Here is a 25,889-nt window from a genome sequence, read left to right on the forward strand (position 1 = left end):
TTCCAAAGAAGAAAGAAATCAGAGGCCAAAGCAAATGCGAACTGGGCTTGATGGAACAGGCCAGCACTTTCCTCCCCCTCGAAAAGAAAGATAAAAGACAAAAAGAAAGAGGTGGTGGTCACTGGGGCTGTGTGCGTTAACGATCACAGTCCAAGCCAAAGTCTAAAAGCCCACGGCCACAGACACTTGAAGACGGCCAGGTGGGCTGTGCTGGGGCAGGTGGGAGAGAAGCCAGATCTGTTTAGGGGAAGAGACTTGGGAGTTTTGCTCTGGCCTCTGAGTCTACACTGTAACCTTGGTTTACAGCCGCCTCAGCTTTGGGTTGGTGGGGTTCAGGGAGCCCAAGGAAGGTGGATGTGTCAGGCACCAGCTCTGGGCACACTGGGGCCTCTCCGTGAGCAGAGGGCCCCAGGTCTCTGTCTTGGAGCTGCCTCCTCTAGAACGATGGATGCCCAGGGTTGCGGGTCCAGCAAGGATCCATGACCTAAGACTTGGTCAAAGTCAGGGTACTCAAGTGGGCACTCATAGACTGAAACAACTGCCAGTCCTTCAAAACCAAGAGGGTTACAGGAGCCCCCACTGATGGCTCCCGGCAAATCCAACACCGGCCCACACTTCATCCTGTGATCTAACACCGTCACCACCGGCTCCCTACCTCCAAATCTCCATGCCAGGTCCCCCACGCCCACCAAGAGACCTGCAGGGTGAGAGGAGACAGAGGAGGGGGCGAGAGGCCAGGAGAGGGGGCGACAACCCTCTGGTCTTCCCTGCTCGGTGCTGGCGGGGCAGAAAGGGTGAGGCGGCTAGAGCCTGCGGGGGGTCAAATGATTGTATTTGGGTGGGTGCTCGCCGACATATTTGCTGAGTAAACCTCCCTCGCTGTGCTGAAGGCGAATCCCCGTTGATAAATCCATCATTACCGTTCGGATTCAGGGAGGCAGCCGCGGCACTAAATTCATCTTACATTTGTAGCGCTTTAATAGACATTTATTAAATGCTTTTAGAGAGAGGCATGGGGCGCGTGATTACATCCTAGTTATAGACAGAACATAAAGACCCACGTTAACACCCATTTGCAGGAAGGAAGGAAGAGGTGGGGAGGGGGGAGTAAGGCGGAGGGAGAAAGCGAGGTGAGGCGAGCAGAGATGGGGCGGGCGGGGGCACAGAGCCTGGGCGTTATTAGCAAAGGCTGCCTGGCAGGGAGCAAGGCAAAAGCCGCAGGACGTCTCGGGGCTGCGGAGCGGAGAAGTCCCCCGCTCGCTTGGCAGTTCCCTGGGCTTTCCTTTACCTGGCGCTCCCTCCTCCTCACACTTGGCAGTGCCGGGGGAGAGGGTCTCCTTTTCTCTCTTCCAGGGCACTAGGGACCTTGGCGCTGCCTCGGTCGACCCTCTTCTGTCCCCACCCCCCACACCTCCTTTACTTTATGCCAGGCCTCTCCAACTGAGACTGCTGGGAGTATCCAAACTAGGGGAAGAGGAGCCTCTGCACTTCAGAACCCCCAAGAGCTCCTTTTAAAGCATCCTCTCACCCCCCAAAACAGCCAGGGAGTTGAGCCAGGCCCCCTTCATCACAAAACACAATCTCTGAGGCCACTGGGTACGATAGCCCAGCCCCGCTGCTCCAAGGGTTCCTTGGCCAGACTTAGTCATGCTCATGGGTCCCTCCTCCTTCCAGGGCCAGGAGGGTGCCAGGCCACCTTTGCACCTCGACCATCTCGTGCCTGGGGATCTGCCCTGGTCCTGCCCTAGTCTTGCCCTGTGTCCCTTGACCTCAACCTCAGAAGCTGGGCCTACAGGAATGCCTGGGCCTCCAAAGGGCCTGACGCCTTCCCGAGGGCCCCCAAGGCCTCATCTAGAGGCCCTGTCGCCAAGCTCCGTCAGTCCTGTGTGCGCCTTCGCTCCCCTGGGACGCAGCCACCGACCTGGGCCAGGAAGCCAGTGGTCAGGACTCGAGGCCCTCCCTGGCTCTGGGCAAGAAACACTTCCGCTATCTCAAAGTTGCCATAAGAAAATAAATACAAGTGACACTGTGCTGGGCCAAAGCTCATTAGTTCGTTGTCCAGGGCTAATAAAGGAACAGAAGCGCAAATTATAGAGTTCAGCTCCAACACACGCTCTGTCACCCGAGATCAGCGCACCGCGAGCCTGATTCCAATTGCTCCGAACTTGCTGCGCGGTTTGCCCCCCGCCACCCCCTCCTTGCGAGCAGGAGGTTGGTGGAAAAATATAGTTCCAAAGGGGGTAATGATCAAGCTTTTCCTCTCGGAAGCCTGCGCCACCTCATTTCCCATCAGTAATCCCAATAAAATTAACGTCGTGGCTGCAATTGAAAAGAGGAGGGCCGGCGACACTCCTGAAATAACACACTCTCCCCTAGCAAAAGGTAAAAAGCAAAACGGCCCTTTGTTCAGCTAATTAACGAAGGCCCAACTCCGAAAGCAGATGTGTTTGCTTAGCTAATCACAAGCATGTTTCTTTCAAGGAACGTCATTTTGAGGGGGCCGCTCCAGGGGATGGGAAAGGGGGACACAGCACCCCCCAGGCCCTCTCTGCCTCAGGGGTCTCTCACCCCAGACTAAGATCCAGAGGCTGAAACCAGGCAGCCCATCTCTCACACCTTTATCCCCCTTGGCCCTACCCCAGAGGCCCAATAGGCACCTCAGAGCTCGACGGAATGCCAGGCCTGCAAGACGGCAAGGGGGAAAAAATAATAAAAGTTTTAATGACACAGATGCCATATTAAATGAGGCAGTTTTACAATTCACTTTGAATAGGACGCTAACTTATTACAAGTGTGTTATCAGAAGGACGATAAGATTTATAACTCCAAGAGTCAGCTTTTCGCCTTAATGACAATGGATGTTAAGGGAAGGAAATCTGTTCTCTATTAGAGAAGATGAGAGTCCCTTCCCTGTTTTGGGGGCCCTTACAGATGGGTCCAGGAGGAGAGATACCAAGCCCCTTTGTGTCTCCTTACGAAAGATTCTCTTTCCCCTTTGACTACGAAAACGGGTATCTCTGCTGGGTGAGCACCTCGCTCAGCTTTTGAGTTTGAGCTTGAGAGAGGGCAAGAGAGTGAGAGAGAGAGAGAGAGAGGGAGGGAGGACAGGAGGCAGGGATGAGGATGGAGGTGAGGGGGTGGGGGCGGTTCTCAGCCCACGGGTTCCTGCAGCAAAACTATTTCCCCGTCTTTCTTTGCCATACAAAAGATGGCTTTCCCCTAAACCAACACAGTAAGCAAACTTTAAAAAACTGGGGTCCTATTACAAACCAACGCCCAGCACTAACTGCTTTAAAATTACTGCATAATTAGATTTAGTTGAATTTCACCATTAATTAGGCAGCCGCACTGCAGGGAGCCTTTGAAATCTGAGAAAATGGGAAAAATCATCTGAAGCACGTTTTTAAAACCCAACTTCAATAAATCTTGACGAGGCCCGGAATTCAGAGAGCACCTCGCTTCCCTCCCAGGCGGCTGCGGGTAGGGGTCTCCGGGCCCGGGCACAGGCTGGAATTGGATGCAAGGAAGGGGCGAGTCCCCCATCCGCTGAGAGCTCGGCCCAGGCCAATCCTCGGCCTCTGAAGACCCTCTCTGGGAGGCCAGAATCTGCCCCACGGCCAGCCTCGCCCGCTCAGACCCATTAAAGAAAGGGGGTCCTCCGCCGAGGGCGCGCTCCTGCCAGGGGCGCTGTCCACGCAGGCTCGCGCCTTCGCAGGGCCCGCGACCACCCGCCCGAGCGCGCCCTCGGCCGCCGCCGCCCGCAGCCAGCCCTCCGCCTGGAGCCGCCGCCGCCGCAACTTTGACAGGCGAGCGGCAAGTTGTGCCCACGCCGGAGGGGTGCGCAGAGCAGCCCGGCCCGGCGCAGCCCTCGCCTTGGCGAGCGGCGAGGCGGCACTGGCCGGGTCTGTAGTACCCCCCCCCCCCCCGGGCCGTGCCAACGTTTCAGATGCTTCGAGGATACGCGCTCCTCGCTTTTCCCCATTTGGCTCCCGTTGGGAGGGGAGACACGAAATAAACTCTGCTAATTATAAGGGTCGGGGGGGAGGGGGCGAAGGGAGAGGGGTCCCTGCGTCACCCATCCTTTCCCTACGAATTCTGCTGCTTTAACCACGGAATCCTCGAGGACCGCACTCACTCGCCGGCCAGAGTTTCAAAGAGGGCTTTCTGCCTGCAGATGCAATGGCCTCTAGCCGCCCCCTCCCCTCTTTTTTTTTTTTTTTTTTTTTTCCCCTCTCTCTCTTTTTTCCTTTTCTCCTTTTCTTTTCGGTAACCAATATGTTTTCTATTACCCGGCCCTGCCGTGCCTGGCAGCCCGGCGCTCGCGGTGCAATGGGAGACGCCATGTTGGCTCAGCTCATAGGACCAAGTCAAAAGCGAGCTTCGAGGCAGAGTTTCACACGCTCGAGCTCCCCCTGACCGCCGCCCGCGCCCGCCCCCGCGCCCGCCCCCGCGCCCGCCCCCCCGCGCCCGCGCCCGCGCCCGCGCCCGCCGCCGCGCCGTGCACAGCCGGGGACTGCAGCTCCGCGCGCCCCGCACCCCGGACTTTCCGGGGGCGCCGGCGGAATTCCGCCGCACGTAAGTGGGGGGCGGGGGCGGGGGCCGCGGGGGGGCGGCACTGTGCGGCCGCGGCTGCCAGCCCCGAGCCCCCGGCCCTGCGAGCCCGGCGGAGGCACACGCGGCCCGCGCCGCGGCCCCGGACGCCGCCCGCTAACTTTGAGCCCCGGCCCCTCCGCGGCCCGGAGAGAACTAATGCAGCGAGGCCGAGGCAGGGCGACCGCGAGCCGAGCGAACCGGCTGCCGCATCCCCCCGCCCCTGCGCGCGCGCGCACACACACACACACACACACACACACCCCCAGCTCCGTCTTCCCCCAGGTTTGTTTGAAAGTGGCCAGAAGCAGCGATCGCCCCTCTCTCTCTCTCTCTCTCTCTCTCTCTCTCTCTCTCCTCGGACTATTGTTGCATTTCGCGTCTAACTGGGTTCTCTCACACCCCCCGAGCGCCAAGGGGAGGGAGGGGGAGCGGGTTGGGAAAAGAAATAAAGCGAGCTCAGATCAGATGGAAAGAAGAAGAAGAAGAAGGAAAAAAAAAAAAACCCCAGCAAGGAAAAAGAGACACTTAAAGGGAAAGAGTCGCCATGTTTAGCAGCTTTTTTAAAAAGATCTCGTCAATTTCACACAGAACGCACTCGCTGGGTCCCAGCCCTCGTCTTTTGTCCAGTTCAGTTGCAGCAAAGATCTTTTGTTCTAACTCAGCGTGAAAAGAAAAACTTTCTTTAAATGCAATAAACTTAAACCAAACTCAAGACTCTAAACAGATCCTCCTCCGGCCACTCTAAACATATACAAGGGGTTTTGTTTTAACCGTTTGAAAAATTTTGGGTCCTGTTTTTCTGCCTTGCAGACCCCAAGCTCATTGCTGAAACTCAGAGAGAGTGAGAGAGAGGTTTCCAGTGACTAGAACACATGCTTAAAGCATAATAAAACAGGGACTTGTCTTTGCTTTGAAAATCATAAATTATAATTTAATGCCAATAATAATTTACAACAAATGGCTGTTTACAATAAACTAACACAAAACAAACAAGGAAAAGGGCCTGTGTTTTACTTATTAAAGAAACTTCACACACTCACATGGATAGCACTTGCAAGAGGAGAAAATAAACAACAACCGACAAACCTCGAGCTAAAAGGTCAGCAATATTCCGCCCTAAGAACATACTTATATTTATGTATGTATATATCTACAGAAAGAAGCTGGGGGTCAGATGGAGGACTCTGCTCAAGTGCACAAATCAGACAGTTTTTTCTGGTCTACATGTATTGACTGGAACTGAGTATCAAAGTTTAATACACTTTACAAAATGATCCCTTTCTTCCAGCTTCCCTACCCACCGCTTTTCAAATTAAACCACAACATAGTGAAGTGGGGGGGGGGTGCTGGAAAGCCTCAGTAAGAACAAAATTGCAAGCTCCCACACACTGAGCTTCCTTCAAACCAGGAAAAGAGAGAGAGAGAGAGAGAGAGAGAGAGAGAGAGAGAGAGAGAAAACACCACCACCTCCAAAACAAAATTGTTACTACTTCCAAATCAGCACACCCTGTAAAGTTTCCTTCCTTCTTTCTTTCTCTTCTTTTTCTTAATTTGGCTTCTAAGGACAAAGGATCCCAAGAGCAGTACAGATTGTATCTACACAATCCGAAATGTCAAAATGTCGATGTGTTTTTATGTACATAACTCCAGTGGAAAAGGCTCCCTTGACCTGTGGTCATGCTCTCACAGAATGAACGTAAAGGGGGGAGGGGAAAGGCAGGCCAACGGCAAGTTATCATATATACACTAAAAACAGACCCTTCAGCGCTCTAAGCTATATCACTGAATTTGAAATCCTCTCAACAACCAAGCTAGATGAGAACCACAGAATATTTTTAAAAATCACACCTACTTAAGGAAAAACTCACTGCAAACAACTGCCCTCTATTTACAACGCTGTGATTAGCTTGCTAGAACTGTCTTTTGCTTAACTGTCAGAAATGTACAAAACAGTATTTTTTTCTGATCATAAAATAGATACTGATCTCAAGATTTCTAATACTTTCCACAATACCTTCCCTAAGCAGGCACTTACGTGTGACAAATATAAGGGCCTTTTTTTTTTTTTTCCTGGAAAATCCATTTTTAATTAAAAGGAGGATTAGGTGAATAGGGGTGGTTTACTATATCAGTATGGCACTTCCTAAACCATAGATAAACCATTAACTTTAGCTTCTCTCCCCCCCCCCACCCCACGCACCCAAATTAAACAGGCAAATATACTAGTCCACCTTTGAACAAACTGACTCAGGGGAGTAAACAAATGGACCCCTGGCCCGGCTCAGCGAGAGCTCACAGGGGCTCTTCACGATGGAAAGACAGTGAGTGGGGACAGCCAAACAGATTTCAGATATCAAATAATATTTTAATTTCTGAATACTTTCAATTTTCCTTGGAATATAACACACAAAGACTCGACCAAACAATTCAGTTATTATAACTTTTACAGTATACAGAAATGTTGCACTTAAAAAAAAAAACCTTCAGTTTTTTTTAAAACACAAACTGTAAACTCTAAGATACTGAATCAATCACGTTACCTATAAGTGCCAACAGTGTTATTTTGTCATGCTGATTTCAATGGTATTTTTTTTTAAAAAGGGAAAATATCAACAATTATAATACAAAGGGTTTGCAAATATACAAACAGATAGAGGATTTTCATAACAATTCAGGAACTAAGCGGGACCCAATTCAAATTACAAAAGTTCACTTTTTATTCAAAACCTCAGCATGTGTCTTGGACACATTCCTTGGCTGCCAATAGATTCCACAGTTCATTCTCTTTCTTAAAATATTTTTAAAAAGCTAGGTTTGTTATGGTGTCTTTTGGAGGGGGGCAGGGTAGGGGAAGTTAAGTGTTGTATGTGGTTCTTCCAGTTCTCAAATTAAGAGTGCTCAACTTCACCTAAAATTTTTGGTCACCACTTGTAAGTGCGTTTCCATCATCTTTGAGTTGTCTTTTAAAGTTTTATGTCTTCCTATGATATTTTCATGGACTCAGTTTTAATTCTTGCAGAACATATATTTTAAGGATACACAGTTTTTAAGAAGCCAAGATTATATCAAAACTTATTATAGAACCACAGAATAAACTGGTTTGGAACCAGAAAAGTACAAAAAAGAACAGCTAGAGGTACATAGACACAGGACAATTAATAATTTGGAAAAAAAAAAAAAGACTTACTTTCTCCATTCTGCTAATTTTCTCCCAATCTCCTTAAATGCACTTTTAGCAATATTTTTCAAAAATTTACCAAAAAAAGAAAAAGACTAATTTCCTTTTTATACAAAAATGATAAGTAGCAAGTTGTTCTGACCGACACAGGAGTTTTTTTTTTTTTAATGCATTCTGTAAAAGTTCATTTGACAGTCTTTTTTTTTTTTTTGAAATTCACAGTCCATTAAATTCTTCCCCTCTCTTCTTTTAGCAAACTTGTAACATCCTTTTATATCCTTTCTTAACAGAAGGAATTTAAGCAAACAAACCAGTCTTTTGCCTTTGCTTTCTCTCTGTTTCACTCCCCCTTATTTTGATTTATTATTTATTGAATTGCCATATACGGCCAGTTAAAACTGCTGCCGGACAGTAACATATCCCGGATGAGGGTTTCGATGGGGGTTTTACCTACCAAACGGACGAAAAACAATTGCTCTATGACTGAGGAGGAGACCGTGCGGAGGGAAGGGAGGCGAAGTAAAAGCTTTCCGAATCGTGTTGGTTGGTTGGGGTACTGGCTCCTAACGTATTCTTCCAAAGCACACTGGGACTTTTCCTGCAAGCTTTCCACATGGGCTACATCAGAGAGACCACAGGCATCTGGAAGAAAGTTTAAAAAAAAAAAAAAAAAGAAGAGGAAGAAGAAGAAGGAGGAGAAGAAGAAGAATTCAGTCATCAGATTAAGAGGTTTGAAATGGGTCACATGAGGTGTGTGTACAGTGCTCTGTCAAACTGCCCCAACCGGAGTGGGAGCAAATGCCTCTGTACTGAAAACTTGGGCGGAGGGGGGGGTGCTGGGAGGGTGGGGAGGAGGAGGAGAGCACGAGATGATCCTGGGCTATTTGCTTTAAAGTCAAACACAGCTCAGTGCACTGCAAGGCTTTCACTGTCCCAGTCCTCAGGCGTGGTCATCACTGGGAGGCCCAAGCAAAGTGCATTGGGTGAATCTGGCTCAAGTCAGTAAACAGACAAACAGATGAAACCCAAACTGCCAGTCCTCCTCCCCCTCCTCCTCTGTAAATAATAGTTTGGCTTATAATTATATAGTGGGGGGGGGGGGGAGGGCAAAAACCTGGCCCAGCCTCTAGTAATGGCGTCCACGACCCAGCCTCAGATTCTCCCCAAAGAGGGCGACTCATTTTTCTCTAGTCTTTGAAACTGATTTAAGTGGCCCTTTAAAACTGATCTTGTCAGTATAGGCTATTGAAGGGCAGCCATGCAAACTGTGATCTCTCTGTTCATTTGAGCTGTTTCTTTTCCCCTTTTTCTTCTCTCTCCCTTTCTCTTCTACCCCCCTTTATTTATTTATTTTTTTAAAAACCCAGGTCCCTCCAAGAAGAAACCCCTCCCTGTTATCTTCAGGAAAACACTTTTTCTCTTTTGGGTATGTGAAAATACAAAAAAAAAAAAAAAAAAAAAAGTGCCTTTGAAATGAGAGGCTTCTCAGTGAAGGCGGTGCAGGTTGTGACCTGACCTTTTTGGGCTCCCCAGACAGGACTGGGGCTAACACATGCAGACTGTGAATCCTTAAAACAGATATTTGAAAACAGCCGCCACTACTTCCACCCCCAAGAACCAGAGCACACATGCAATTTCCTCATGTGTGTATCTAGGACTCCTCATGTAAAGAATGCATAGGTGTCTGTGGTCAGGAATTAAAAGATCTGTTTGCATAGGACTCCCTCCCTCTGCGCTGGTACACTGTGTGTCTCCCTACGAATCAGATAAGAGGGACCTTTATCTCTTTGTGAGGCGATTTGCATTCTCCACACAGGCCTCTACATTTTGCAAATAGTAATAAATTAAACTGTGACGACAGTATCAGGCATTTCTTTCCTTGAAAGACCAAGGGTAAGACTAAGAGCTAACAATGATATGGAGAAATTAACAACACCCTCACCTTCTGGGATCATGGGCTGGGTTGTAGTAGGATTGTGGCATGAGGGGTGAGGGTGGCTATGGGGTAGGGGAATATCCTGCCTGTACATTTGCATCAGGCAAATGTTCTAGTTATGACAGTTCCCCTGAGAAAAAATACTCCAGATCCAAGCCTCTCTCCATACAGCTTTTCCTTGCCAGACACTGCCCTTTAATTGATTACCTAAGGACTTTCAAAGGCAGAATTTGGGGTGGCTGTGTGTGTGTGGGGGGGGGGGGGGATGGTTTATGTGTGAAAAGCAGCAATGCATAACAGACAGTGGGTTAAGGACTCAGAACCTGCAATCGATTGAGCTAATGACTTGGGTCCCCAGATTTCCTTCACACAATAAGGAAGAGACTGTAGATCTTTTTGTCCGCCACAAGAACTACACAGCTCTCCCAGTGTCCTGATTACAAGCTGTTTTAAAAACTGCAGTTTCTAGGTTCCAAGCCCTGCCAACATCCGACTGTTTGTGATTCTGAATTGGGAACCCCTCTTCCCTCTCAGCCATGACAAAGGGATCAGCTGACAACTCAGACCAAGAATGTGGAGGGGGTGATTTCCACCCACCTGGGATAGGCTGAACTCAGCCTGGAGGCAGCCAGAAGGCTCAGGTGTGGCCCAAAGTGGGAAGCCAGACACCTTCAAAAATCATTTGGCCTCAAGAGTTAATTAATATTAGATCTATTACTCACACAGGTTAAACTACATACAAACTAATTAGGTTTCACAATGCAGTCAATGATGGTTTTATATCTCTGGCAACATTCGTATCCAGCCCAAGTTGGCATACACTTTGGGTTGTTTGAAAATTGCCTTAAGTGTTTGCCTGGGCAGAAGCAGCAAGAGGCCAGAGTCTTCAACCCCTTGCAGACATTCTGGCTAGCTAGGATGGCCTCTTTCTTCCCCTTGCCCCTTCCTGACTGCTCTTCCTGCTCTCCTGGCAGTTTGTATTGTTTTAATAAGAATATGATTTTGAAAATTGCTGCCCTCAGGTTGGATTTGCCTGGAGCTCCAACTCCTACTGAGTTAGCAGACAAACTTTTCCCCTGCAGGGGCAAACTTTCCCCTGCAGAGATGATGCCAGGATGGTTCCAGTGCCCAGAGGCATCTCCTAGAGGCTCAGCCAGGGTGACAGAGAGAGAGAGAGAGAGAGAGAGCAAGCCATGGGGTAGAGGAGATTGCACAGGCTCTGCTGGCCCAGAAGGCCTGGGCTAAGGGAGGGAGCAGGAACATGCATGCATCCCAGTCTGGCAGGCCCGAGAGGCTTCCCCATGGCCAATTTTGAGAGCCTGTGTGTCTGAAGCAGCCTTTCTGAAGTCCAGCCTTCCTCTCTTATCCCCAGGACAGGCGTGGTGAGGCCCAGCACCTATACACAAAGTTCCCACTCCAAGTTGCACTCAACAGTGTGGCCTTTCAAGGGGGAGGCTGGCCTCACTCTGGGGACTGCCAAGTTCTCTGGGCCCTAACCCTGAGCTAGGAGTCCTTGGGCATGACAGGACAGGGCTCCTTCCTACCTGAGGTGAACAGGACTATGGCCTTGAGACAGCTGTACTCGGCGGAGTCGACGTGCAGCGCTTTGAGCTTCTCCACTTGCTCTTGGAAGATCCGTATGTGGTCCATAAAGGCGACCACTCGGTCGGCGGACATGGGTGAGGCGTGTAGGCCTGCGGCGGCCAGGAGCGGGGCGACGTGGAGGGGCATGGAGCACTGTGCTGCATTCAGCACAAACAGCTCGCTCCAGGTGAGGCGAAGCAGGGCCACCTGGTCGGTGATCTGCAGGTCAGGGAAGAAGGGGATGTTCCGGGCCCACTCGACGGCGCTGAAGAGCATCCGCGCGGCCAGTTCGCAAATGTTCTCGATGCCCATGATGTTGTTGGGCTGCATACACTGGCTGCCGAAGCGCGACGTGGGATAGGGCTCGGCGCGCAGCAGCAGAGAAATATATCCGGACAGGTACGAGTGGCAGTTGAGAGGGTCCCCGTTGGTCAGCGCAAACTGCCCGTGGGTTGGCTGGGTGGGCGGCATCCTGCCCCTCTGCACCGCTGCGGGGAGGAAAGGAGACACCCCGCAGTTAACAACCAGCCTCGCCTTCCGGCTCCCCTGGCGGGGTCTGCCCCAGCCCGACCCCCCCTGACCCGGACCCCGTGGCGCTCCCGAGCAGGCAGGCCTGCCCCTCTCTCAGCAGCGCGCCAGGGCCACAGAGCTGGAAGTCGCCGGGAGCCCGGCAGCCCTCCTCTCACACCGCCACCCAGGCAAGCTCTGGCGGCCAGAGCGGCACACTTGGCCTCCGAGGCCCGCTCGGGGCTGGGCCGCCGAGGACCCCGAACTGACCACTCTGCCTCGGGGTCCCGGGCCCTGTGCGCGGGATGGAGCGTTCTGGGGGGCATCTTTCTCCTTTACAGCTAAACAGCTGATATTTCTTATTGATTGGAGGAGAGGGAGCGGGAGGGGCGAGTCTGGGGGGAGGGTGAGACGCTTTTGCGAAAAGACACCAGGGTTCACCCCAGACGGCCTGCGGCACCCCGCAACGACTCACACTCGAGCCCCGCAGCCCCGGTCCCAACCCGGCGGGCCCCCCCGCCCCCCGCCCCCCCACGGTGGGAGACGAGCGGAAAGCCGAGGTCTGGCGGCAGCCTAATCAGTGTGCTGGAAGAAAGAGAGACGGAGGGAGAGGCGGAGAGAGAGGCCGGCCGAGGAGAGAGGAAGCCGGGGAGCAGGCGGGGAGCGGGCGGCCGGCGCCGGCGCAGCCAGGGTAGGGCCCGAGAGGGCCGGGGAAGGCCGGCGAGGCTCGGGCTCGGGCTGTGATCTGACGCCGGACCGGGAGAGTCGCTCTCGCAGAAACACAAAGAAAGCCCGGCGTTCGCTCGCCCTAGCCCGGAGCCCGCGCCCGGCGCCGAGCGCGCCATTGGCCGAGCACGGCTCGCGGCGCTCGGCGAATTTTATATCACAAAGACCCAACTCGCGCAGAGCGAAAGCAGCCGCCGAGGGCCCCTCGCCCACCCTTCCCTGCTCCCTATCGCGCTCTCCTCCTTTCAAAAGTGAAAGGAAAAAAGAAAACAGAGGTATTTTTTTTTTTTTTAAAGCAGAATGTTAATCCATGGAGGGTCACATGAGCGCTGCCCGGGCAGCAGCGTTAATACGGCGAAGTGCATAAAATTGCCATTTGTAATTTGAACCTCCTGTACAAAAGTACAATCTCAGGTTGTTGCTTTTTTTTTTTTTTTTGAGAGGGTGGGGGCTGGGGAGAGGGGTGGGGAGGAGGGACATATGTTGAACATGCAGGAAAAACAAGGGGGAGAGAGAGAGAGAGAGAAACCGAGAGGAAAGGCAGAGAAGTAAACCAGGCTTTAAAACAACAGACAACACCCCATCCCCTCGCAGAAAGGCGAACTCGAATGAACTCGCAATCAATGCAAAGAAAATGAAACAGCCCGAAGAGAAAGTAGAGGAGGAAATCAGTCGGCCAAAGCATGCGGAATTGGGGGTCTGGGTTCCAGTGCAGAAGTTGCTTCTAGTACAAAACCCCGTTCAGCTGCAATACGAAGAGAAGAGCTCGGGGCTTCTGCGTCCTTACCCAGAGCAGGCTAGCCAAACGTACCCAGGGCCCCGGGACCCCAGGCGGGGAGGGGGGTGTAGAAATGAGAGGCCGATACCTTCCCGTCTCATGCCCACTTTGAGGCACTTTTTGAGGCGGCAGTACTGGCACTGGTTGCGGTGGTGCTGGTCGATGGGACAGTTCCGGTTGGCGCGGCACGTGTAGCTCAGGTTCCTCCGCACGCTGCGCTTGAAGAAGCTCTTGCAGCCCTCGCACGTGAACTGGCCGTAGTGCTTGCCGCTCGACTTGTCCCCGCACACCACGCACTCGATGTGCTGCTGCTGCTGCTGCTTGTCGCCGCCCGGGCCGCCCGGGCCGCCCTGGCCCCCGGCCGCCGTCTGGGCCGGCGTGCTGGCCGGGCCCCCTTGGCCCGGCGTCTGTGGCGTGTGCGGGGCGCCAGGCGGCGGGCCGGGCACAGGCGGAGCCTGCGAGGCCTGGCTGCCCTGCGAGCCGGGCACCTCGTCCTGGGGGTCTCGCCACGTGCTGACTACCATTGCCATATCTATGGGGGCCGCGTCCGGACTTCCTGCTCCCCTGGCTGCGGGCGGCGGCGGCTCCCGGGTCTCGGGCTCCGGCGCGCCGCCTTTTGTGTGTGCGAGGGTGCGAGAGGGCGCGGGAGGGCGCCCCGGGTGGCTCGGGGGCTGGTTGGTTGAGGTTGATTAGTTTTTCCTTTTTTGTTTCTGCTTTTGCAAAGTTTTGTCGATTGCTTGTCTGGCCCGGTGTGTTTGTTTTGTTTGTTTCCCTCGGCTCAGCTTTGTTGGTTTCGGGGGGCTTTCCGCCCGGAGGGGAGGGGAAGGGGCCAGGGGAGAGAGAGTGGGAGCAAAACGTGGAGAGAGAGGGAGGGGAGGGAGAGCTGCAAGTCGATTGTCTGGCTTCAAGACAGAAGTAGGAGGCAAAAAAAAAAAAAAAAAAAAATCTCTCCAAAGATCTCGCTCGCTCTCACTCTCTCCCTCCCTCTCTCGTTCACTCTCTCGCTCTCAGAGCTGGTGTGCCGAGGAGTTGGAGTAGGAGGAGGAAGAGGAGGAGGAAGAGGAGGAGGAGGAGGAGGAGGAGGAGGAGGAGGAGGAGGAGGAGGAGGAGAGGCGACTGTCCGGGGGCCAAGTCCAGGGCAGCCCACAGTCAGCCATTCAGGAAAGCCATCGAAATCAGGAGGACTGGGAGAGCGGAGGCGCCGGTCGCGGGCGCGCCCAGAGAGCCGGGCAGGCCGGGGCGGAGGCCGGCGGCCCGCGGAGTGGCCGGAGCGCTGCCCGGGTCCGGGGGAATCAGCATGAAAGTGGTCCGCGTCGGGCGCTGCGCGGCGTCGTCCTGGCGCTGGGCCGCCGCCGCCGCCTGCCACGGGCGCCCGGCGCGCGCCTCGCTCGCTCTGGCCGCCGCCGCCCGCTTTCGCCGGATGGAGGCCGCTCGCCGCTCCCTGCGGGCCGCCCGGGCCGCCGCCGCCGCCGGAGCCGCCGCCGCCGCCGCCGCCGCCGAAGCCGCCGGGTCGGGCCCGGAGCCGCCGCGTCTAGCGCCGCCGCCGCCGCTGAAGCCGCTGCTGCCGCTGCTGCCGCCGCCGGAGCCGCCGCTGCTGCTGCTGCCGCCGCCGCCTCACACACATAGGGAAAGAGTCAACTCGCCGGCGGCGGGGGAGAAATGATAAAAGAGAGAGAGGAGGGCAGATCACCACCTAGAAGCACATCCTTCGTGCGCAGAGGGGGGAGAAAAAGACGGAGAGAAAGAATGAAAGAAGGGAAAAAAGGCAGCACGGCACCCGGAGGAAGGAGGCAACTCGGGGAGAGGAGGAGGAGGAGAAGAAAACACACACGCGCGCACGCACACACACACCGCGGAGAGAAAAGAACAGAGAATCAAAGTGATCAAATATGCTAAAAAGGGGGGCGCGGGAGGGAATGCGATTTATAGGCGCCGGGGCTGGCAGAAGTGGCTTCTCCGCGATCAGCTCACTGAGCTCTCTATATAGTGAACTTTGACACGACTGCTGCAACTTAGCGCACGTTGCCATGGCGACGGCGCGCCTTATAAGGCAGCAGCCGGGGTTGGCCTGGCCAGGCGCGCGCGCGCCGCCCCCTCGTCGTCATTGGCCGGAGCGCGGCGGCCCCGCCATGGCGGCCGCGGGCTCAGCCCGGTCCTAGCGCGAGCGGCGTCGCGGCCGCCGCGCGGGGCGCGCGGGGGGCCCCGGGGGGCGGGGAGGGGGCGGCCGCGCCGCCGCCGCCGCCGCCGCCGCGCGGGGGATGGGCCCGGGCCGGCCCCGGGCGCGCGGCCCCCGAGCTCCCCGCACCCCGCGCCGGAGGTTTCCGCCCCGGCGGGGAGAGGAGCGCGGCGCGCACACACGACGCCTCTTAAAGGCTCCGCGAGAGGCTTCGGATGGAATCGAGGACTTCGCCTCCCGCAACTTGGCGCTGCCGTGAAACCCGTCGCTCGCGCACCACCCGGGACTCCCGGCGCAGCTTTGTGCCCACCGAGCCAGAGAAAGAGAAAAGTTCCCCGGTTTCTTTGAAGAGGGGTAGTGGGTGGGGGTGGGGGTGGGGGTGGGGGGGCGGGGGGGGGGGGGGAGGAAGGTGCCGCGAGCCGAGCTTGGAGGCATTTTCCAAACGAAAGATTTGGTCAAATCCGGGTGATGGTAGACCCTTCTCTTAATCAACTCTGATCACTTGCTCGGTCTTGTGGCTTTTTTCTTTTTTCTCTATTTATTTTTTTCCTTCTTCGAAGAAGAAGAATTAAAAAAAAAAAAAAAAGAAACAAAAGCCGTTTAGCCTCTGTCTTTTCCTTGTAGGGTTAACATTTCACAGGTATGTGGCCTGACATTTTAATTGCTCAAATAAAGCGCCTCGGATGCTGAGAAGCACAAGTAGACTTCATCTCATTGTCATGACGCAATTAAAATCAATTTTCCTCAACTTTATTCCCTCTCATTAGTTATAGCTAACTCACAAGCCACGGTCCTGCCACATACCCAGGCGTGGAGAGAGGTGACCAGACCGTCCTGCCCGCTGATGGACAAGCGGAGGCAGCCTCCCAGCCTCCCCTGTGCATACCCTCTGTACACACATGTAAGCGCACATGCATCGGATGCACATTTGTCAACGTGCACAGACAAAGGCTTCAGCGACTGTGCTTCTAGGTCAAGGAACAGTTGAGAACCAACTTCATTGTTCCTCAAGTTCCTTTTAAGCATCCATAAAGTCATTAAAACACAACCAGAGATTCTGCTCCAAATTGGGAATAATACCAAGTACAACTCAGGAGAACCACACACAAGCCACAGTCTATCTCAGGAGATTCAAGAAGAACAACTTCATAGCCTGTGCCATTCCGTTCAATGTGCTAAAATCATCAACAGGGGATGCGTCTCCGAATTCCAGGGCGTTTGGTTTTAAACATCAAACATCTAGAATTGACCCCACAGAATGCACTGTATTTCAACGCAGTAACCTTTCGGTTTAATCAAAGGGAAGTTAGTGAATTGTAATTATTCAACATATATGGAACAACATTTTGACACCCTCATACACATTTTTGCAGCAAGAAAAACTGTAAACTGGCAAGCCAGCCAGGTTTATGAACAATTAGAATATTTTACACAAAACACGCTGAGCTTTAGGAAACACGAACACATATAAAGAGTAAATTAATGACCACAGGAAAGCATCCTTGATAGTTCAAAAAAATCGACGAGATGAGAGATTTTTTTTTTTTTTAAAAAAGCATGAACCAGACATGTAATTGACCTGTGCTGGTGTGCACTTTGCATTCAGTATCCTTTACACACAGGCAGAATATAAGGTAAGTACTAAGTGAAGATGTAGGCAGACAGGGGCCAGTTTTTAGGGAAGGAGAAACCCCCCTTCATTCATTCCTGGAACCTTCCTAGCCCTCACCCTTTCTCCGATAAAATCACGTATTTCACTAAAGCTGCAGGTGCTGGGATTATTTGAAAGTTGTAAAAAAAAAAAAATCCAACTATAGTGGACACTGAACTATCAGAAAGCTGGTGTGTAATGAGATTGCCACAGAGAGAAGGCAGGCTGAGAATTTCAGGTTGATTAGAGACACAATATAACTTTCTCTTAAGGAGGACAGAAGGATGGAAAAGAAATCATTTCAGAGAAAGGTTTTTTGTTGTTGTTGTTGTTGTTTTCTTCCCTTTCAACCCCTATGATTCAAGGGATTGCCCAATGCTACAAATGTCAGTAGATTAGGGGCAAACTCAGCAGAGATGTGGCGGGGCTGTGTTGAAATAGGAAATCTAATGGGCATACCCATCTCAATTTAATAGAAGATGGGAATAATTGATTGTAGGGAAATCTTAATCTCGCCTCTTGAGTGCAGACACTTCTATATAGCAAGATCACCTTTTCCAGACATGCAGTGGGAAATTTTTGACGAGGAAGAGCTTCCAAAGAGATTTTTGGTATTTGAAGTGCGGTCTGATGGCCTCTGGTTTAAAATGAAGAATTTCCCAATCTCTTACAGAACTGAAGCCTGCTAAAGCACACAACCACAGGGCTGCCATGAAGTCCGAGGTGCTTCAGTCTGTATTTTAGGATTCATTCAGTTATGGGGCTGCTATTAAAAATCCAATAAATAAATAAATAAATAGCCATATCAATTGTAGTTAATTTGACTGCACGTAAGAAGAGGAAGGACTGCAGACTCAAGGGGAAAAAAAAAAACAGGGGAAAATATTTTAAAATGTCTTCTTCAGAGATGCTCATTTCCCTCGAATAAACAGCTCTAAGACTAAAAGATAAATATCAATATGTCGTTACTGTTCAAAAAAAAAAATCCAGCCCAGTCTTTTATTGTAGATGTAAATTTATTTTAATGAGAGGAATGGCAAGCTTTAATTTGGCCGCAGAAAGTTGGAAAAACATTTGTTTTACTCTGGTGGGGAAAAAAAAAAAAAAAAGGAAAGTAAACCCACCCAGGAATATGATTTTCTTGCAGAAAGTGGCCTGATGGCTGTAATTCTCCACAAATTAAATCACAATATGAATACAGACCCCAGCAAATGCCGAGTTTAACTCTGAACTCAGTAGAAACCAGTTCTGTCCACCAGGATTCATTGAATTCCTCCTTTCCCTCAATCTAGTCCGTGTGTGTTTTTCTCTTCCACCACACTGGAGCTCCATGAATAGGGAAAGGGGCTTCCATTGTGTCCCTCTGAACTTCCAAGTCAATGCAATTTTTAACCACTGGCTTGTGGTACTTTGAAAATCACCAGGGGCTGTCAGAGTTGGGTCCTCTGAAAAATTTACAGTGCTAAATCAGAGCATATGCTGGGAGGGAAAAAATTGCCTAAGATTGGAGCAAGTACAGTATCTGTCTGCCCCCTAGTGTAAGAGTCCTCGCTGCCTAAAATTCAACTTTAAAAGAAAAGGAGCTCTTAAAGGGAAACGACTTTGAGCTCACGTAGGCATAGGAGAATGAAACTTCTGTACATTTTAATCTGAATAATTCTTCAGGATTTAAAATTAATTGGCTCTAGCTTGGTTGGACCGGACTCGGATCTCGCCACCTCTGCGTTTCCCGAGTCACTGGCGGAGAGGTGATGATTTTTTTTTTTTTCTCTCTCTCTCTCTCCCTGAACTGGGTTTATGTGCGTCCCCCTCACCCCCTCCTCTCTTTTTCTTTCTCTGTCTCTGTCGTCTCTCTCGCTGGCTTTTTAAAAATGAGGAACCGTTCCTTGAACGTTCTGGACAGAGCACAGAATTGCTTCTTAAGTCAGCCCGACGCGGTTGCAATAGACAGCAAAAAGGTAAACGTTTGCCTGAAATCCGCACGCCAGCTCCACCACCCCGCCCGATGGTGAGTACCCTTCGCGTTGCGATTCTCCTCCTAGCTTTAGCCGAGCGCTCGCCTCCCCGAGCCGCGGCCGAGGGCGCCGGGCAGAGCTTTCCTCCCTCCCTGCCTGACTGCCTGTCACTTGCACAAGGTTGCAAAATGAAGCGCAGAGGCAAATCAAACAGTAAATTCTGATACTTCGCGCAAGCCTCGCAGCTCCTTTGCTAGAAAACCGAGTCGTCTGTGGCTTGGAAAAAAAACACGCTTCTAGGACTGGCTTTTAGTTTGCTCTATCGAAGGAAATGAGTTTGAGGAGACAGGACGAGTAGATGGGGAGGCACCGCAGTCTTTACGCTTCGGTTTAATCATATTTTGGCAGCTTTGCAATTGTATTTTCCCCCCCTTCCCCCCTCCACCACCTCTCCTATCACACACATGTAATAAAATATGGCAATGCATTGAATTGACTGTCCCCCCCCCCAAACCCCTGAAACCACAGTCCTAGGCATTTCATACACGTTAGCAAACCGATTTTTTGAAAAGCCCCAAGTCATCCCCAGCCCCACACAGCACAAGGAGAAAAGTGAGAAAGGAGAGAGAGAGAAAGAAAAAAAATACTGTAAGTAAACATACCAAAACCATATTTGCCTTGTTCAAGGTCCCAAACCGCTTGCATCTTCCTTCTAAACTGGAATAACTCTCCTTTAGTTTGGCGGGTGAAATAAACGCTTTGTTGGCCCCCTGAAAAGATGTGTCTTTGATAATTAAAGAGAATCTCCTCCTCGGTGTTTATCTAAGCGATTGTGCAAACTGATAAAAAGTAGGCACTAGCCTGCAGGGAAAAAGAGGGAAGGTGTAGGGAGAGATCTTCCACCTCAAGGAAGTGCTTCCCCATGTATTAGGCGTTCTCAGCCCTGGAAAACCCTGCACACTAACTTTAGAGAGACGAGGTTTCAGGGAGCTTTGTACATAGCTGCTGAGGAATGCAAGCCTCGCCTTTAAGAAAAAAAACCCCAAACCGTAGGTAGGAGATGTCTGGAGTGATCCTTGTCTCTCATCTCATTCCTTAGAAGGAAGAGTGCGTTGTTACACCTTGTTTGGGGCTGGAAAGACGAGACTTTAAAAACACCCGTCCAATTGAAAAAAATCTCCCAACTTAATGAGTTTAGTCGGAGGCTGGAGCAAACGGCTCAGCCTCAGCAGAAAACCGCCAACAACTATGGGCGATATTGCAAAGCAAGACGACCCGAGGCACAGCCAAATTCCACTGTTTGGGGTCGAGAGGGATGGAGGCTAATCCTAAAGCAAGTTGGAAAAAAACAGAGGTGGGAGAGGAGGGGGAAAAAGCAGCAGCCTAGCAGACTGGCAGACAGGCTCCCCTCACCCTGGATCAAAGATAGAACTTGAAACAGGAAAGCAACATTTTTCTTAGGAATCCGTTGGAATCCTCATTTTTCTACTTTTAACTCGTGTCCCCCCAAGTGATTTTTCTCCCCTTTCCCCTGCAGATCTGTGTCCCCCCTTTCCAGTCCCCATTCTAGAACTTTCCTGAGGAGGAAACCTATTTCTTTTGGGGGGGAGGGGTTCCCAATTTCAAGTCTTCAATAATGAATGCTTAATTAACCCCCTCCCTTCACCCACCCTCCCACATGAAAAAAGGAAGCAGGAATACAGTAACTAGAGAAAATTGAGAATAAACTATGTTGCCTCTTGCAGTTTTAATACAGTTTTAACTAATGGATTTTTTTGTTTTGTTTTAAGAGAAGAATAATGGGGAAACACGGATCTTTTATTTTAGGAAACTGTTATGGTAAGATGTATGTCAGACTTGACAAATGGAACTAACGCTCTTCGGCTGCTTCTTGTCCTTGTCTTAAACAGGAATTAAGTTAAACACAGTGCTGAATGTTAATTACATGTTTACTGGCTAATGAAAATTACAAATGGTTTTGCCACCTCAAACAATGATGAAAACTCTGAAGACACTGTAATTATATACTTTGAGGGAAATAACTCAGAATATTGATCATAAGAAGTGTAAATCTTTTTTTAACTATTCATTAATACCATAAATATGGGCTACAGAAGTTTTTCCTTGTGGTTTGTCTCATCATTTATATCGAGTGGATGGATGGTGAGGCTTCTCTGGGGAGGTGGTGAACTCATTCTCTTGTAGAAGGAGGCCACTTGTGTAACTCAGGGGTGCCCCCCCTCCCTTCCGCCCCCGCCCCCTTTAACCCCAGCAGAAGGTCGAGGGATAGTTCAACAGGGGGGCCGGGCTCAGGGCAGGTGAAGGTGATCGCTCCCCAGCCTCTCCCCTCCCCTGCCCTCCTCCTCTCTCCTCTTCTCCCTTCTCCCTTCCCTGCCAGGTCTGATCAATGTCCGCCTTCCCCAGCCTGGGCGCCTGTCAGATAACCTGGCACTCGGGTTCCTTATGGAGGACAACTCACCGCAACCCAGCCACACTGCCCTGACAACTTAAGTTCCTTCCTTCAGAGGTGGCTAGGGCAGTTCTTTGGAGGCGAAGACGACAGCGAAGGGAAAAAACCCATCGAGGTGGAGGGGGTTATTGGGTAAGGTGGCCGGGTGGGGGAACCAGAACTAGTTTCCCTGGGTTGGGAGTAGAGAAGTGTTTTGTTGTTGTTGCTGTTGTTTTGTTTTAACTTTGGCCTGAGTTGTAACTCTGCATTCTGTAGCGTGGTAGCCACTCCGATCTTGGGGGTCAAAGGTGAGGGCTGCACTAACCCTAAAAGGCTTGTCTGGCCAGGCCAGAAGGCCCAGCATGCAGAGAGGTGGGGGTGTTGTCAGCCAGGCTGCCCCAGGCTTCGGAGGGGGTGTCTATGAAACCCAGACGCGGGGGGCACAGCACCGAGAGCCGGGTTTTAAGTGCAATATTGAGGATTTTTAAAAAGTGCCCTAGGCTTGTGGGATTGGACTCCTCTTTTTCCCTGAGAATTCCCAAGGCGCTGGTCTTTGTCTTACAAGGAATGGAGTTTCTGAATGGTGTGAAAGGGACAGAGAGGGTCGCTTCAAATCGATTTTACTTGTCCTTTCTGTCTTTTCGGATCAACGCCCTTCAATGGGCACAGAGGTGCTCTTTCAACCAAAAACTTGTGCTACATTTTCTGCCTGTATTGGTGCTAAATACAATAAGCACTGGGCAGATTTTTTTTTTTCTTTGCTCTCCAAAGCAAGAAAGCACCCTAATTAAATTGTTTTATATGGACAGTCAAGACGGACCAATTAAGTATGCATTAGTATAAAGATATAGTCTGCAGATAAGGCAGTTTAGAAAATCAGGAATAGGACAAAGGAGAGGGCGCTAGCTTCGGGGAGGGGTGCGTGGACCCAACAAGGTCGCTCACCTTCCTCCCCGGGCCCAGACGCCCTGGCCCCAGGTGAGAGGGGAGCAGGCCCGCTAACAGGTGGGCAACGGCGTTGGCGTTGGCGTCGCTCAGGCCCCAGCCCCCCGGGGCCGAAGAGCAGTGGAACCCAAGGGGTTAGCAGCCCTCCCATCTCCCCGGCTCGCTCGGACAATGTAGTCGTCCGAGGTGGCGGGTCCCGCAGGGGAGGCGAGAGCGTGCCGCGTTCCGGGTCGGGCCCACCTCCTGGCGTGCAGGTCCAGGGCGCGGTCTTGCAGTGACGGTGTGCGCCCAGGGAAGACCGGGAGGGCCCGGGGGACGAGGACACCGCCACTGCGGCAGCCGCAGCCCCCTGCCACCCAGGATCAGGGTAGGAGGCCCCCTTCCAACACATCCAAGCTCAACGCCTTTTCGCTTCAAAGGAAACGGGAGCTTCTCTGCGAGGAAAGTAAAGTTCCCACCCGACGCCGTCCAGCCCGAGGGGCGTCGAGGACCAGCCCCAGAAATGGGGGGAATGACCGAGGGTCGGAAAAAAGGTAGCGAGAGTGGCTCCTCGATGAGCGAATGGAGCTGCGGGCCTCTCCATCCTCTCTCCGCCCTCTGAGGTGTGGGCGGGCCGAGCGCACCTCGCCCCGAAGGCGATGACCCCCAGAGCAGGGGCCTGGGCCTCCCGGCGTCGCGGCGCAGGGCTGTGATAGGTGGTCCCCGGGCCGCGGGGGCGCGAGCGCAGCGCGCTGCGGCGGGAAGGGCGCGCAGGGCGCACAGGGCGCCCTGGGTCGGGGGCGGAGGGGGGTGGGAAAGAGCGGAGGCGAGAATTAGAGCCTGGGGAGGTGGCTGAATGTCAAAAGTAAAAAGGTTGAAAAGCCAATTTTCCCAGCGCGCTTTCGCCCCCTTTTGCTGGTTGCCGAGGCCGTAAATCAGCGGCCAGCAGCGAGGGCGGGAGGAGCCCCCTCGGCGGGCTCTGCGCGGCCCCGCCCGGACCGCGCGCACCTCCCGGTGGTCCCCGAATCGATCCGAAGCCTAGCTGAGGATGTCACCGCACTAAATATTTACTGATCACACACAAGTAGCCGGGGCTCGAACGATTTTCCTCTGTGAGGAGAGCGCAGAGAGAAGGGTAAATCATTTTATTAGTGTGGATAAAGCCCAGAGCACACTCCGGGCTGGAGTGTTTTAAGATGTGTCTTCAACGGGATGAAAAGAGTTAGGGAAATCGATACGGAGTGATTAGAAGCCCCCGGGGTGGCGAAGGGGGCCCAGGCTTTCAGGGATTTGGCGAGGCTGAGAAGGGGGAGCAGCCCCCGAGGGGCGGGGGGCGGCCGGACCACCGCCAGGGAGCTCCCGGGCGCAGGCCTCCGTCCCTCTCTGCTCGACGGGAGACGCGAGGGCGCGGCAATCCGCCGCGGCCGGGCTTCCACGGGCCACCGCCGCGGAAAGGTTGCGCGGGCCGCCCCAGGGCCGGAGCTTGAGAGCCACGTTGCGAGTGGCAGTGGTCAGGTGGCCACTGGAGCGGAGGGCAGGCCCGGCGCGGGGACGCTGGCGGGTTCCCCCACGGCGCGGTCTCTGCAGGCGATCTCCTGGAATGAAGGTGTGACCCAGACGGGTTGCATTTTTCCGCCCCAGCCGCGACCCGCAGCATCCTCGAACTTTCTCCTTGATATATCTCTGTCCCCTTGCTCTTTTGATGTGCCGAGAGAGGACGCAGCGGCCCAGCCCCGCTGGCTGCCTGTCCCTCCCACCCACCCAGTGTCTAGGGCGGCCGCCGGGTGGCGGAACCCGCTGCGGACCACAGGGCTGGTGGATTCCAGGTTCGGGGCTCCTGGGCAGGTGTGAGGAAGTCTGAGGCTGACGAGGACGAGGGCAGGGGCAGGGTGACGTACACCGGCGAAGCCCCCAGGGCGGGAAATTCCCTTTTGGGGGGTATGGAGCCACACTCCAGCCCCGGAAACCGGTCTGTGGCCCCAGGGCTGGGTGCAGGAGCCCCAAGTGGCACAGGGGCGAAGGCTTGCAGGGTTCGCCGAAGTTAGCAAGGCTTTGGGGGCGGCTGGTGGAGGGGGCGCAGTTTGCTGGGAGGGAGAGGAAACCTTGTTCCCAAACTCAAGCAGCAAAGTCCTGGCGTGAAAATGGCTTTTCACTTCTAGAAGCGGGAGCCTCGCTGGCTCCTGTGAGCAGACCTCGAGGTTCGACACAGCTGCAAATAATCAAGAGGACACTAATTTGGGGGGAGAAAAGGAGAGGCAGAAGGTGACGAAAGGGGAGAATTTCTTTGGTTTCTTCTTCCTTTTCCAGCACCTGACCTTCTCTTAAAAATCTGCTCTTTCTGAAGAAGCTGAGGAATTTATTTATTTATTTATTTATTCATTCATTCATTCATTCATTCATTCCTCCTCCTCCCCCCACCCCCTCCCATGCACGATTTTCTTGGCAGGTTGAGGAATTCAGTTGAGGTTGCCCTGCTTGGCCCCCAGGGCACCAGGAAATATAACTTCAGATCCAATGAACAGTTTTCCAGAAGGGTTACTTTTTATTATTATTATTTTTTAAGATGAATCCTAATGGATTGGAGCGATGTGTTCAGGTGTGAGGCGACTGGTGCCTCGAATTCCTTCCTTGGTAATCCTCTAATTCCTGTGTTGGCAGCTCAGGCGTCTCACTGACCTGGAGGCTGTCAGGAGTCCGTTCTCCATTAGCCCTTCTTGGTCTTGGCCAGAGCGAAGGTTAACTAGGGGCGGTAGCAAAGAAGGAAGAAAGAAAGGGGAAGGAAGGAAGGAAGAAGAGAGGAAGGAAGGAAGGCAGGGAGGAAGGAAAGGAGGGAGGATGGAGGGAGGGAATATTCTAGTCTCAGGGATTTAGAGCTTGCCGTCCTTCACTGGTCTCCCCCACCCCCAACCTTCTTAGGAAAGCAGGTTTCCATTCAGAGAGACAACAGTCTCATCCATCAAGAAAGCTCACTCCATGGAGGTGGACTTTAGGGAATAAGAAAACATAATGTAGTGAAATATTTTCTTCCATTTAACTGACCACCCAGTTCACTTAAAAAAATTCTAACATGTCTACAACAGTAGATTATTGTGGGAGGGGGTTTTAAAAGCAAAAAAAAAAAAAAAAATCCACTAAATATTTTACCTTCTCTCATTTAAGTAAAAGCTAATTTAGAATCTTGCCAGTAGCCAAATTATAGCCATAAAATCTGGATGAGATTAGGAAAATATTCATTCTGCTGGCTTTAAACCTGGTGGCATTTTAATGGGTAGTTATATAATAGTTATGTGCATGAAGGTGTATGCGCATGGGTGTGTATATATTCTTATGGTGTTAGAAGTTCCATGATGGATTAAAGGTTCATATACTCAAGCACTAGATAGAGGCTGTCACTCATGTGTACATGCCAGGGGTCTGGCAGAAAGCAGCGCA

General features: G+C 52.2%; 1 protein-coding gene across 5 annotated transcripts; it reads right to left on the reverse strand.

Annotated features, from left to right (window-relative positions):
- Positions 1–6,937: 6,937 nt before the first annotated feature.
- Positions 6,938–20,599, reverse strand: NR2F2 (nuclear receptor subfamily 2 group F member 2). Of its 5 annotated transcripts, XM_041752789.1 has the most exons (4): positions 19,747–20,599; positions 13,391–15,008; positions 11,252–11,779; positions 6,938–8,413 (listed from the first exon to the last, which is right to left on the reverse strand). In XM_041752789.1, the coding sequence occupies exons 2-4, from the start codon at positions 13,830–13,832 to the stop codon at positions 8,139–8,141; spliced, it is 1,245 nt and encodes a 414-aa protein (XP_041608723.1). In that variant the 5' UTR covers positions 13,833–15,008; positions 19,747–20,599; the 3' UTR covers positions 6,938–8,138. The 5 variants fall into 5 exon arrangements, with proteins under 5 accessions (XP_041608723.1, XP_041608724.1, XP_041608722.1 ...); XM_041752790.1 differs by lacking the exon at positions 13,391–15,008; XM_041752788.1 differs by lacking the exon at positions 19,747–20,599 and having other exon boundaries at positions 13,391–15,758.
- Positions 20,600–25,889: the final 5,290 nt, after the last annotated feature.

The sequence above is a fragment of the Vulpes lagopus genome, chromosome 4 (genome assembly GCF_018345385.1).
Source record: "Vulpes lagopus strain Blue_001 chromosome 4, ASM1834538v1, whole genome shotgun sequence".
Classification (NCBI taxonomy): Eukaryota; Metazoa; Chordata; class Mammalia; order Carnivora; family Canidae; genus Vulpes; species Vulpes lagopus.